General features: G+C 43.4%; 1 protein-coding gene across 6 annotated transcripts in view; it reads left to right on the top strand.

The window, feature by feature from the left end:
- ATXN7L1 (ataxin 7 like 1) overlaps nucleotides 1-12414 on the top strand; it is a 97732-nt gene that overhangs the window by 82057 nt on the left and 3261 nt on the right. For all 6 annotated transcript variants that reach the window (XM_015848206.2, XM_015887115.2, XM_015887191.2 and 3 more), the window contains 5 exons: nucleotides 390-646; nucleotides 2925-3117; nucleotides 4285-4406; nucleotides 6432-7371; nucleotides 10202-10276. In XM_015848206.2, the coding sequence (XP_015703692.1) occupies nucleotides 390-646; nucleotides 2925-3117; nucleotides 4285-4406; nucleotides 6432-7371; nucleotides 10202-10276 (1587 nt within the window). The remainder of the gene's footprint in view (nucleotides 1-389; nucleotides 647-2924; nucleotides 3118-4284; nucleotides 4407-6431; nucleotides 7372-10201; nucleotides 10277-12414) is intronic.

Raw genomic sequence — 12414 nt, 5'->3', positions numbered from 1 at the left:
TGGCTGGTGCCTGTTGGTGGAGGTGATCAGTTACATTTACTTAAAATATATTCACATTTTTCAATCCAAAGAAATCAATTTTTCTTTGTAAGTTAAGAGCTATAATGACATTACTTCTTAATATTTTAAAGTTATTGGAATTACACTTTCTGTCTTGGAAAAGGTAAGTCAATAGATTCTATTACGAAGATTGTTCAAGGGTAATTTCTTATGAAATGACTTCATAAATTATCAGAGATAATGTGCAGTAGCAGCTTTATTTCCATAGCTGTGGCTGAAGTTGTTTGAAGTAGATTTTTATCTTTTAGAGTTGTGGTGTATCGGAAGTATAGAGGACTCATAAACAATGTCATACACACACAAATGCTTTTTAACCACCCTATTTTTAGACTCATTCACTTAATCATCGACGAGCAGTTCCAGGCCGTAAAAAACAGTTTGACATCCTTCTAGCTGAACACAAAGCTCGATCCAGGGAAAAAGAAGTTGCAAAAGACAAAGAGCATCCACCATCGGCAAGGGAAAGCTATCAGAGCCAGCCCACACCAGCACAAGACTCTCTGTCAGGATCTTCCATGAACTCTGGGCAAGAATCTAAAGTAACATCTCCTGCAAAATCTAGACCACCAAATTCTGTACTTCCAAGGTAAGCGGTTCTACAGGGCGAAGTGCTGCATTCTGGAATTGCTGTAGGAAAGGCGCTAGCCCTTATACTGCTTATTTTATAAACATTTAGTGTTTGGGTTATTGCGTGATAGGGCTTATCTTCATATAAGTATTTCCCTTAGCAGTACAGAGTAGAGTACTCTTACATTAACATAAACCCACCTGTGGTAGTGTGTGGTCTGGTTGGGACTGGGGTGAGCAGGTGGTGTCTGTCCACTGCTCTGACGCTCACACTAACAGCATTTTTTGGCTGAGATGGTCGGTAGTAACAAAGGAAGGGTTATAAATGAGTCATTCTGACACATTTGGACGTGAAAGTATGCTCAGATGAATTGAGATACTGCTGGTTAAACTCTCTGCAGTGTATGGGAATGTTCAATGCAGATATGTCTCCAGCTACATCAGTGGAATGTCTCTGCAAGGTGTGCTTCCATGTAGATGGCAGTGTAAGCAGCAAGGGCTTGAACCCATCTGTCCGAGGCTGCCCATGGTGTGTGTGTGTCTCACACCACTGTGGCACTTTTTCTTCTTGATTTCTGTGCATTCATCAGGTGTCAATAAATTTTATTCACTTAGTGGCAGAGGTGGATCTCACAGAGCTTTGGGTGAATGAAGGAGTAGGGAAGTTGATGAGAATTCTGGGTATTTCTGTTAAAAGGGTGGCCTTACGCAGTGCTTACGTGCAGCAGGGCACAGAGGGACAGGCAGGCGTTTGTTTTAGTAGGTGTCACAGTCAAAAAAGCAAAACTGAAATGCGGTTCAGTGGCAGCAGAAGAAATTGCAAAGAAAAGGTAGTGGTACGCAAGGAGAAGGATTTTAGCAGTCATATGTTGTGTTGGTGCGACTTACACTTCTGTTTCTGCTGCAGTGTCTCTTTTCTGTTATCTTTCCTGTTTTTCAAGCAGCTGTGCCAGAGGAAAGCCTTGCAGCCTGCTGTGGGTCAGCACACAGCCCGTGGCTCTGCTGGCAGAGGCTACATGGCTGCTGCTCCCTCCCCCAGGCGAAGTTTGCTAGTTGCCCTAAAGGTGGCTCGGCCTGACCTGGCCATCTCTTCCTCAAGGCTGAGGAGCACTCACACAATCTATTCCATGCACCAGCCAGCAGCTGCAGCAGTGATTTCCAGCTGTTGGACATCGTTGAACAATCCCAGCTCAGTTCAGGAGAGGGCACTGTGCACAGGTTTAAGTGGCTGATAGCCCAAATTCACTGGATGAGGAAGGTTGTTTGGAGAGCTTGTTTTTCATCTTCTGGTTTTGCTCAGCACAGATATCCCCTCCAGAAACAGAGGTCCACACCTCCCAACGCCCCTTCTCATTTGGTTTGTTTCCACACTAATTTGACAGACATCATTGTGTCCTGTGATACAGAGGTGTGCCCACATTGTTTAATAGGATTTTATGCAAAGGTTAAAAAGAAAAAGCCCTACATGCTGTAGGGTCCTCCCAGTTACTGCACATACTGAACTGGCTGTGGAGGGAGTAAACTAAAACTCTTGTGTTTAGTATGCACGTTTCAGTAAGAAATAAATGTGATAACTGGACACTTGGGATTTACAAAGTAGTGGAGTAATGAAGAAAGACTATGAAGAAAGGCTGAGTGAAGTGTGTCTGTTTAGCCTTGAGAAAAGAAGACTGATCCAGGTCTATAAATATCTGAGGTGTGGGGGGGCAAAGTGGTGAGGCCAGACTCTTTTCATCAATGTGTGGAGACAGGACAAGGGGAAACGGCCAGAAACTGGAGCATAGGAAGTTCTTCTTTATGGTGAGGGTGACGGAGCACTGGAACAGGCTGCCCAGGGGGGTTGTGGAGTCTCCTTCTATGAGATATTCAAGACCCACCTGGACGCCTACCTGTGCGACCTGGTGTAGGGAACCTGCTATGGCAGGGGGGTTGGACTTGATGATCTCTGGAGGTCCCTTCCAACCCCTACAATTCTGTGATTCTGTAATGGTGCTTTGTGGGAAGATTTTACACATCTATTTTTGTTTGCATATGTACTATATTTTGCATCCGTCAAGATCTTAAACAGAACTTTATGGCGGATTTAACATTTCAGGCAATACAAAGATAGTTTTGTTGATGTCAACTTGGGGATAACTGGTGTGTTCTTGCAAGGCCAAATGTCAGCTGCTCTTTATCCTTTACTGTCCTTCTCTCCGTGATCATTTCTGGCATAATTTACTTTGAGGCTTGACTCAGGCAGGTGCCTTTGCAGGGCTGTTGACCACTGGTGATTTAAATGTATCTTCTCTTTCTAGACCATCATCTGCCAATAGCATAAACAGCAACAGTTCTTCAAACCACAGTGGGTACGTACCAGAACTGCCACTGCCTTCCATGGGAGGAGATTTAACAAGTAGATTGTCCAGTGATGAAGGAGAAGTGGACGGAGCTGAAGAATCTGAGAAATTAGACTGTCATTTTTCTGGACACCATCCCAGACCTCTCGGGGTATGTGTCTCTCACTGCATGCCTTGCTGTTACTCCTAAGTAGTTAGAGAGGGGAGGAGAGAGATGTGAGAGATGTGCTTTGGTATAAATGTAAGGAATGGGGGACTATTCTGAGTCTGCGTTACATTTGGCAGAAAACTGTGGTTTGAATGGGAGCAGGTAGGAGGAGAAGACTGGGCGCTGCATGTGATAGTTAAACATTGCCAGGTTCTGGGATGGGATAAGCAGTAGAAAGTAAATTTCTCCTTGTAGTTTTCTCCTCAGTAGCCTGAATCAAGTGTAGTTCTACTAACTATAAAGTTGCAGTGTTTTAAATGTGACACAAACAGACAATTTGTTGTCATACGTAGTTCCTATGAAACTACCTTGCGATTGGTTATAGCTTTGAAAATCATATGGTAGTGAAAAGCTATTATGGTACTCGTTGATCTTTGTAGTATGCTATGAAGCAGTAATGAAATATCATTTATGTGAGTGTATGTGGACATAGGAGCTATTGCTTCATTCATCTAAAAATGGAAAGTAGAGCACAGCGCAGCCCATCTGCTCTGGCAGTGGCTTAGGAATGTGCTTCTCTGGCAGCTGTTTTTGTATCTCTCCAATGCTGGTAGCCAACTTTACTGTAAGTAGTCAGAGAACCTTGTGTCACTGGATCTGCAGGGTGAATCTGTTGACGCTGTACTAATCAAGAAACAAGGGAAGAACTCGCCAACACCTGAACAACTGTTTGTCACAAAGATCAAGCCAAGGAGTAAAATCAGTGAAGACTTCATTTCTGTGTTTTCCTTATGCAGAATAAAGCTAGCGCTGTGATAACTGTAACATTGACTGTATTCCTTAGAGGGAGGGAGAACTTTTGTCAGAGCCCAGTGTTGCTGCCAGAATTGCTTCCTTATCTTGGCGTTTGTGTTCTTTCCCAGTGACACATAGGTAGGTACCCAAAGTAAACTGAACTGTTAGTGGAGCACAAGGTATAGTGTAGGCAGAAACATTATGTGTATGTTTCATACATCATGAAAAAAGTATTTATGCTGCAGATAGAAAGAAATACCTTTTTAAAGATATTTGTGATACAGATCACAAAAGTGTTGCAAGATCGATTCAGGCCGTTCTTTTATAGCATAGAAACTTTTATAACAAACAACATTGATCTGTCTTTTCTTTCAGTTCTGTTCGTATGGTAGTCGCTTAATGGGAAGAGGATACTATGTCTTTGACAGAAGATGGGACCATTTTCGATTCGCACTGAACTCCATGGTAGAAAAACACTTGAATTCACAGATGTGGAAGTAAGTGGGAGTTTTACACTGGGCATTTTTAACACAGGTTGGATTTGGCCTGGACTTCTATATCTGTGTCACACAGCCCTATCATTGTTTAGACTTTTCTTGGTGAGACTCGTGTTGTGGGTAAGAAATTCAGTACATATCTCTACTTACATCTCTGCTTAGAGGCAGATCGTACTTGGTCCAGAAGGGGTTCCTCTCTTCTGCTTACAATTCTGGCTGTTAACCACTGTCTGCCACCTTCTACAGATAAGACTAATTGTGTTTCTATAAATAGGAGAAGTAAAACTCGTTATCTGTTGGCTTTGTATGTCAGGTGAAAAGACATTCAGGCATCTGAGGAAGTGTCACCAAGCATCATTCCTTTCATGTGAAACTGAAATAACTTCTGGGTAATTATGTGATACGAGAAATAAACTGGGTAGTTATGTGATACGAGAAATAAACAGGCCTCGTCCTGTCCCACTAAATCCAGTTGTAAATGTTTTCCCAAATTCTAGCTCTTAATGCAGTCTCTAATGTTTTAATGGATTTCATCCATACTTGTTGCTGTAACACGGGAAGCTGACAGCACTTAATTCTTTTTGTATCCCGCTGTTGCCCTCCATCCTCTGGACTGATCCTTTCCTGTCCTCCCCAGGCAGGGCTGTATAAAGCTGTTATGTTATAGTGGAGTTAGTCCAGCCCTAGATGTGGCTCATCCAGCTGAGCCAAAGGGTAAAAGGGATGCGAAGCCATAGTTTGAGAACAATAACAACATCTACAATGTGCTTTTTCCCCTGGTTCTCAGTGTATTTCACAAAGGTGGGTAAGAATTATTGGCTTTTCTTTAATAGGAAACTGAGGAATGGGCCTGATAATTGCTTTGTTCAAAGCTCCATAGGAAGTCACAGGCAGCAGGACTTTGCTTATTTCTGTGAGCACAGTCTGTGTGTAAACCCGTACTCATTTCTGTGGCCTGTCTGAGAGTCTCTACAGGAAGAATTCCAGGAGAGAACCCTGTTAATTAGGATTTGACTTATGGTAGAACAGCAGAGGATTAATTTTGTCATAAACCATACACTGCGCTGTTTTATTGTGCTTCGCTGAGGGCAGGCGTGAGTCTTCAGACTGAAGATATGTCAGTACTGGGGACCAACAAGGGCAGAATTATGGTGCTCTGTGGGTTCTTAACAAAGAGGAATAAGATTAATAGTCTAAATAATGAGAAAAACACACGTCGTATTTTCCAAGAGACATTATGAAAGACTGTTTTTTGTTAACATTGGGCTGGATAAAGTAATGGGTGATGTGCTGCTGGTGGTGGAATAGAAAAGAACTTCAGTACATTCTACTGATTTCAAAGGTAATAGCATTAAATTTTATTCTCTGAATAATATTCAACTAGTCATACAGTTGATCGAGTGTTGTTTCAGGTTCTGTCAATCTTTCAGTATTGGTGAAATGAATAACTTAACTAGTTAATCCTGTCTAACCAGCTCCCACATGGGCTCCTGGGAATGGTACTGCATTGAGGCAAGGATTGAGCCATTGACCCGTTACCTCCTTTCTCTCTTTAAGCCCAGTGATAAGTAATTCACAGACCCCAAAACTGACTCATTTACTGCCCTCATGGGTCTGACCTGTGCTCAGGTTAATTTTGTAACTGTTCTACAGCTTGACCTTTCAGGCAAAGCTCATGCAGTGAATGAAGCATATTGTTTACTGTGTTTATAGACTCCAACGTCAGGCATTTTAGACCTCCTCTCCTCTCCTCTCCTCTCCTCTCCTCTCCTCTCCTCTCCTCTCCTCTCCCGTCCTCTCCCTCCTCTCCTCTCTCTCCTCTCTCTCCTCTCCTCTCCTCTCCTCTCCTCTCCTCTCCTCCCTCTCCTCGTCCTCTCCTCTCCTCTCCTCTCCTCTCCTCTCCTCTCCTCTCCTCCCTTTTTTTGTAAAATAGATAAAAAGTGAGCTTATATTTGTAAAACAGTGGTTAATTGTGATTAATTAGTTTTTTACGCATCCGAATCTCTTTCATTCTTTCCCATCTAGGAAGATCCCTCCTGCGGCAGACAGCCCCATGCCTTCTCCAGCAGCTCACGTCTCCACTCCCTTTCCAGCGTCCGTCTTGCAACCTTTCAGCAACCCCAGCGCAGTCTATATTCCTTCAACGCCTATCAGCTCAAGAATCACTTCTTCCTACATAATGACATCAGCCATGTTATCAAATGCAGCCTTTGTGACAACGTCAGATACGAATTCTATTGTGTCACACACTACAGCTTTTCCTCACGTGGCTGCAAGCCTAAGTATCATGGACTCGACCTTCAAGGCGCCATCAGCTGTGTCACCAGTGCCAGCAGTCATCCCTTCCCCATCCCACAAGCCATCCAAAACAAAAACCAGCAAATCCTCAAAAGTAAAAGACTTGTCATCTCGTAGCGACGAGTCTTCAAGTAACAAAAAGAAAAAGCCGCAGTCATCATCGTCGTCCTCGTTATCTTTGCAGACATCTTCCTCGTCTTCATTTTCAGGGTCCCACAAAAAGAACTGTGTCCTGAACACCAGTTCGACTTTGAACTCCTATCAGGCTACATCTTCCTATAACAGCATGTCTGTGCACAATACAAACAATGGAACAAGCCCACTCAGTGCCAAATTGGAGCCCTCAGGACGGACTTCATTATCAAGTAGTTCAACAGACTCAGTGAAACACATGAGCATGGTAGTAAGCAGTATTGACTCTTCTAATCTGTCTGTACCTTCTCTCGTGCACCACTCAGGGGACCACTCCCTGGGAGCACATAATGCAGTGTCTTCTCTACCCCTTTCTTTCGACAAATCAGAAGGAAAAAAACGTAAAAACTCTAGTTCTAGTAGCAAAGCCTGTAAAATCACTAAAATGCCTGGTATGAATAGTGTTCATAGAAAGAGCACTGCCAACCTTATTTCTGCGGTGCCAGACCCAACAAGCAGCTCCATCTCTCGGCAGGTAAGGGACCCTTCCAGTTATTTTTTTGCAGGTCATGTTTGACTTACTTGAAATAGTCCGTGAACAAGAAATGACAGTGTTTGCTTCGGGTTGTTTTTCATCAAACAGCTGAATTTTGGGGTTCATACAGAAATGTATTTGTATTTGTTTTGTACAAACCATTGAAACATGCCGAGGGGGTGGAGAGGGAGGAAAGGGTTTTTTTTTTTTTACTGTCTTGAAATATTTTAATGAGGATTTTTATTCAATTAGTAAAATAGTCATTTGTAAATTTGAAAGTAAAACTCGATGTGAAGAACGGATAAATATTTCTTAGAAATCAGTTTCCGATCTTAATCCTCATCTTTCCGAAATAAATTGTGTGTCATTAAAGCTGGGAAATAAGAGTCAACATTTCTGTTTTTCCCACATTTGTTCATTGGTTAATGTTAATGTTAAACCTCATTTCATTTATGCAGAGTTCTTACATTTGCCTTTTCCTGTGGGGGAGGTCTGAGGCATGTGACCTCAGATGCTGTTTCCTGTTTGAAACGGGGAGAATCAAGAAATTAAGATCTTAACATATCACCTTTAATTGACGTTGGGTTGTCTTTTAGTGTGAACACCTTCAGAATACTGAAGTCTCTGCAGCAGATAAAGCTCCTTCCTCATCACTAGCAATAGGGCTTTGGCTTTTCTTTCAGTGATTCTGCATATGGAATGGAGAGGGCAGTGTCTGGGACAAGGCAGTGCAGGGGTAACAGCGGGCAGCAGTGGAAGGAGGGAATGAAGAAATGCTAAATGGTTTAGCAGGCAGAGTGAAGGCCTCAGAATGGCTTCAGATGTCTGTTTTCTCCTTCCTGCTTCCAGTAGAGGTGCAGCTGAGATTATTGATGTGGCATTTATGAACAGGCTACGGTGCTGTCTTTCTGTTTTAATCCTTTTATAATAGTCCTTTATCATTTGAGATGTGCCTTGAAATCAGAATTAGTCTTTAAGTCACTGAAATTAGTGGAGAATGCTGTAAATTCATCGTTCTGTCACGCAGCTGATGTTTGAAATATGCGTGTGCCTAAGAGGTGAACTTACCCTGAGATCTGTATCTCAAGTGGGAAGGAAAAGTAAGAACAGGCTGTTACTTTGGTGCAAACTCTGGCAGGAGAAAATGGCTTGCATTGTCATTTCACATTATGTAAATATATCTGTAGCTGTTGTAGTCCAGAGGAGTCTTACAAATACACGCAGTGCTTGGAGTATACGCATTATATGTGTATGTAAGGGGGTCCCAGGCTCACACTCTCAGTCCCTTAGTGATTGGGTGTGTGATGTATTTCAGCAGCTTGCAGGGTAATGGCAGTAAATAAACCATCAAGGATCAGTCAGAGGCCCATATTGGTACACGGTTACTTCACCCTATAGTTTTCCCTTAAGGAAAGTGTTAGATATGCGTAATGATGAGCAGTAGATGTATAGATGTATGTGTGCATATATGTGTGTGTATGTGGAAGTCACCCACTGCTGCTCACGTAGCTGTCCTTGGAGCGGCACTAGCTGTGCAGCATAGGAGCGAAGCGAAGCTGGCTGTTCAGCTGTGTGGCTCGCAGCTTTGTGACAAGGATGCTGAATTCCTGCTGTTAATTTGTGCCATAAACAAGTGAAGTCTGCACCCTTAGAATATTATGTCCTGCATGCGGGAATACTGGAAGTCTGGAGGATGCAGCACTTGCAGTCAGCTTTAAGCTGTGCTGCTTTGGCTTGCTGTGCGCTAGAAGAGCAGTTGCAGCAAAAATACCTCAAAAAACACAGTGTTACTTAAAATCTTGTTTCTGCTCCCTGATGTAATAAGGAAAATTAAATTAAGGAAATCAGAACACAGGAAAAAGCTCAACTGATGGCTGATAAGCCCCGGATTATTTTTTTTTTCTGATTTAATTCAGGTCTCCTTGCTAGATCGTAGCTGGAAGTGCTGAGTGCCTGGTTCTGTAGTAGAGTTTATTGATAAAAGGAGGTTGTGGATGCCCCATCCCTGCAGGCATCCAAGGCCAGGCTGGGTGTGGCTCTGGGCAGCCTGGTCTGGTGGCTGCTAACCCTGCACATAGCAGGGGGGTTAAAACTGGATGATCATCGAGGTCCTTTTCAATCCAGTTCTATGATTCTATGAAATAGCTTATTTATTCTTGCTAAGTATTTTCTGTTATAAATGTCAACAGATTGAATTCTGCAGTATTCTATTTAAGCACTTCTAAAATGTATCTACACATACTAATAATGCGCACTTATTCCCAAAGAAATTCTGTGATCCATTAGTGTGGGGCAATTGCGTGTTCAAACCTCTGGATTCTGATTGTGCTGGTTGATCTGTGCTTCTATGAGCAGTGCTAAACAAAGACCACGTGAAGGAGATGCAGTAATGCAGGGCAGGCCGTGGTGGTGCTCGTACAGCTGCTGTGCAGCCATGCGCCCCAAGGGGTGTCGGGGGCTGGAGGAGGAGGGCTGTGAGCGCTGTGCTGTCATTTGCTGACACAGCACAGTGTGCTGAGCACACAGAGCAGTGCTCCTGGGCACAGAGGTGGGATTTTACAACCTGAATTCCACCAGAAACCATTTCTTAATGTTGTTTTCCAGTCGGTGATACTATTGACGTGAGAGCTGCTGTGAAATACTGGCTCTGAGAGATAATTATGACTCTGAAGAAGTGTTTTATTTTTATTTTTTTTGTAATAGCAAAATACCTGCGTTCCAAATGCAGATCAATTAGTGCCACTTTGCTCAGGAGCGGGAAAGCCATTACCAGCATCTGCATTCAACTGACAAATATGTCTCTCAATGCTGCTCAATTAATGTCTTTCAGATTGGAAAAAATAGCAGTGTAGCTTTGTCACAATCCAGTCCTTCGAGTACATCAAACCCAGTACACAACAGACAAGTAAGTTGTTTCTTTAAAAGTGCACTTCAATAGTTTGTAAGTGGTGATTAAATATTCTCTATTGCGAAGCCTTGAAATACATTTTCTTTGTGAGTGCAGTTATTTACAGAAGCTTTCTTTCAGTGAACTAATATTAGATTTTTTTCCTCTCGCTTAGTGTTTTTCCAGCTATTTTTCCCTCTGAGATTTATGAATAACAAGTTCTCTGCTTGTTTTCCACCACCTGTAATGTGCTTCACGTTGGCTTATCCGATGCCCACTGGCTGTTGCTTTGGTGACACAAAAGCAGCAGCAGCAACAACGTGTCTCCACAGGATCCAGCTGAGCTGGCGTGTCTTTTCCATCCCGCTTCCCTTGCCGGGCCAGATGGCACAGCAAAGTCCCAGGCTGGCACAGAAGGGACAGCGTTAAAAAGAAGCAGGAATGGAAATGGGCAAAGTGAGGGCAGAAACAGGACAGGGAAGGCAGAGGACTTGATTGTTCAGAGACACTGATGTGAAAGCGCAGCCTGTGTTCTTCTCAGACTGTGAGAAATCCTCAGCGCTCCCACCGCGCCTGTTTCTCACACAGGCAGCTGGTCAGGTAGTTGTAGTAAATTCTGAAGGTCAGCTCGTCTGCGTTTGACTCTCCAAATTGAGTAATCTATCAAGAATTCATTATCGAGATCCTTGTTGGGAAAAAGGTTTCCAGCTCAGCAAGGTGTAACCACAAGTAAACAGAAATGCCAGCTCATTCCTCTGTTTGACCGGTCAGCATTTCAGAATCCCATATGCGTTCTGAGTACCCCGCACCGTAGCTGTTCCAGATGGTTATGCTGCTTAGTTTCTGCTCTGTAGGTGCAGCACGAGGAAAGTAATTACTGTGGTGGTGATAACCCACAGCAGTCTCACCTTTAAAATATGTTCTGAGTCACTCACATCCCGAGATGAACTGCCAAAAGGTAAAGCAGTTCTGCCCCCCGCACCCCTGGTTCTGAATGCAAAGGAGTGTATGTGTGACAGCGCTGCACTGAAGGGAAGTAGGTCGAGGGTGTCTTCATCCCACAGCACTCATAGGGACCGGCATGCTGCTGTATGGGACACCATCGTGCAGCTGCCAGTGACAAACATGGGGTAAAGCTCATCTGAAGTGTAAAACTGGTTCTGTCTTAGCCCCGTAGTGCTGTATGAGTATAAAATACGCCCTGCCCAAGCACACAGCGTGCTGGGATCCATTGCCTGGATCCTGTGAGGAGAACCTTCCTGGACAAAACATTAACTTTGTGGCAGCTGTGTACAAACAGAGGCTACTGCTGAGCTTTTTGGCTGCCTGTTTCCATGACTTTATCAAAAAATAGAAGTGTTTGCTTGTTCTAAGCCCCACAGACTGTTTGGTGTTAAAAATACGTTCCTGGCAGCTTAGTAGCTGAGTATGGAGTTCAGAATACAAATACAAAGGAAGATGAAGATCTGTTAAGCTTTATTAAACGTTTTTTTCCTGGTTTTGTTGGGTTTTATTCTGTGTTAACTCCGACACAGGATGTTAGTGCTTAGAGCCATGACTGCCTGTCTAATGCTCCCCACTGCCACATTGGAGCTGCTCTGCTGACAGCTTTGATTCTCCAATCTGGTGAAGGAGTAGCCTCTAAATAAAGCTCTAGTCTGAAGCTGAGCTGTACTATTTCTTTATAAAAAGTGTTATTAATTAGGTAATGTAAGTGGATCTGCAAATGTATTCTTTGGCAGTCAGCGTACCACTGGGGCCTGAGAGAGAGCTTTTAATATTAGTGCTGATGTAACCACGAGAATCAGAGTCCAAGTGATGCAATGTCAGTAGGCAGAGAACGTTAGTTGCTACACGGACTTCTACAGCTGGAAAAAAACAGGCACGTTTTCCTGAGTGCAGGCCTGCAAAGCAGGCAGGTGGGGCCTGGTGTTGTCAGTATTGCTGTATGGGACTGGTGGGCCACGATGCCTGCATGGCCTGCTGCCTGTCACCCACTGTGTTCAACTCAAGTCCAGCTCTCATGGGTTGTTCTCAATTTATGTTTGCTTTTAACCTTCCTGCATCTATTTGAGAACTGAACAGGGGCTCATATACATAAAAGAAGTGTGCCTGTTTTTCCAGCTGTCATTGCTTTAATAAAAAGTACTTCTTTT

This window comes from Coturnix japonica, chromosome 1 (assembly GCF_001577835.2).
Source record: "Coturnix japonica isolate 7356 chromosome 1, Coturnix japonica 2.1, whole genome shotgun sequence".
Taxonomy (NCBI): Eukaryota; Metazoa; Chordata; class Aves; order Galliformes; family Phasianidae; genus Coturnix; species Coturnix japonica.
The sequence above is the reverse complement of the archived record's forward strand: the minus strand, read 5'-3'. Positions and strand labels throughout refer to the sequence as shown.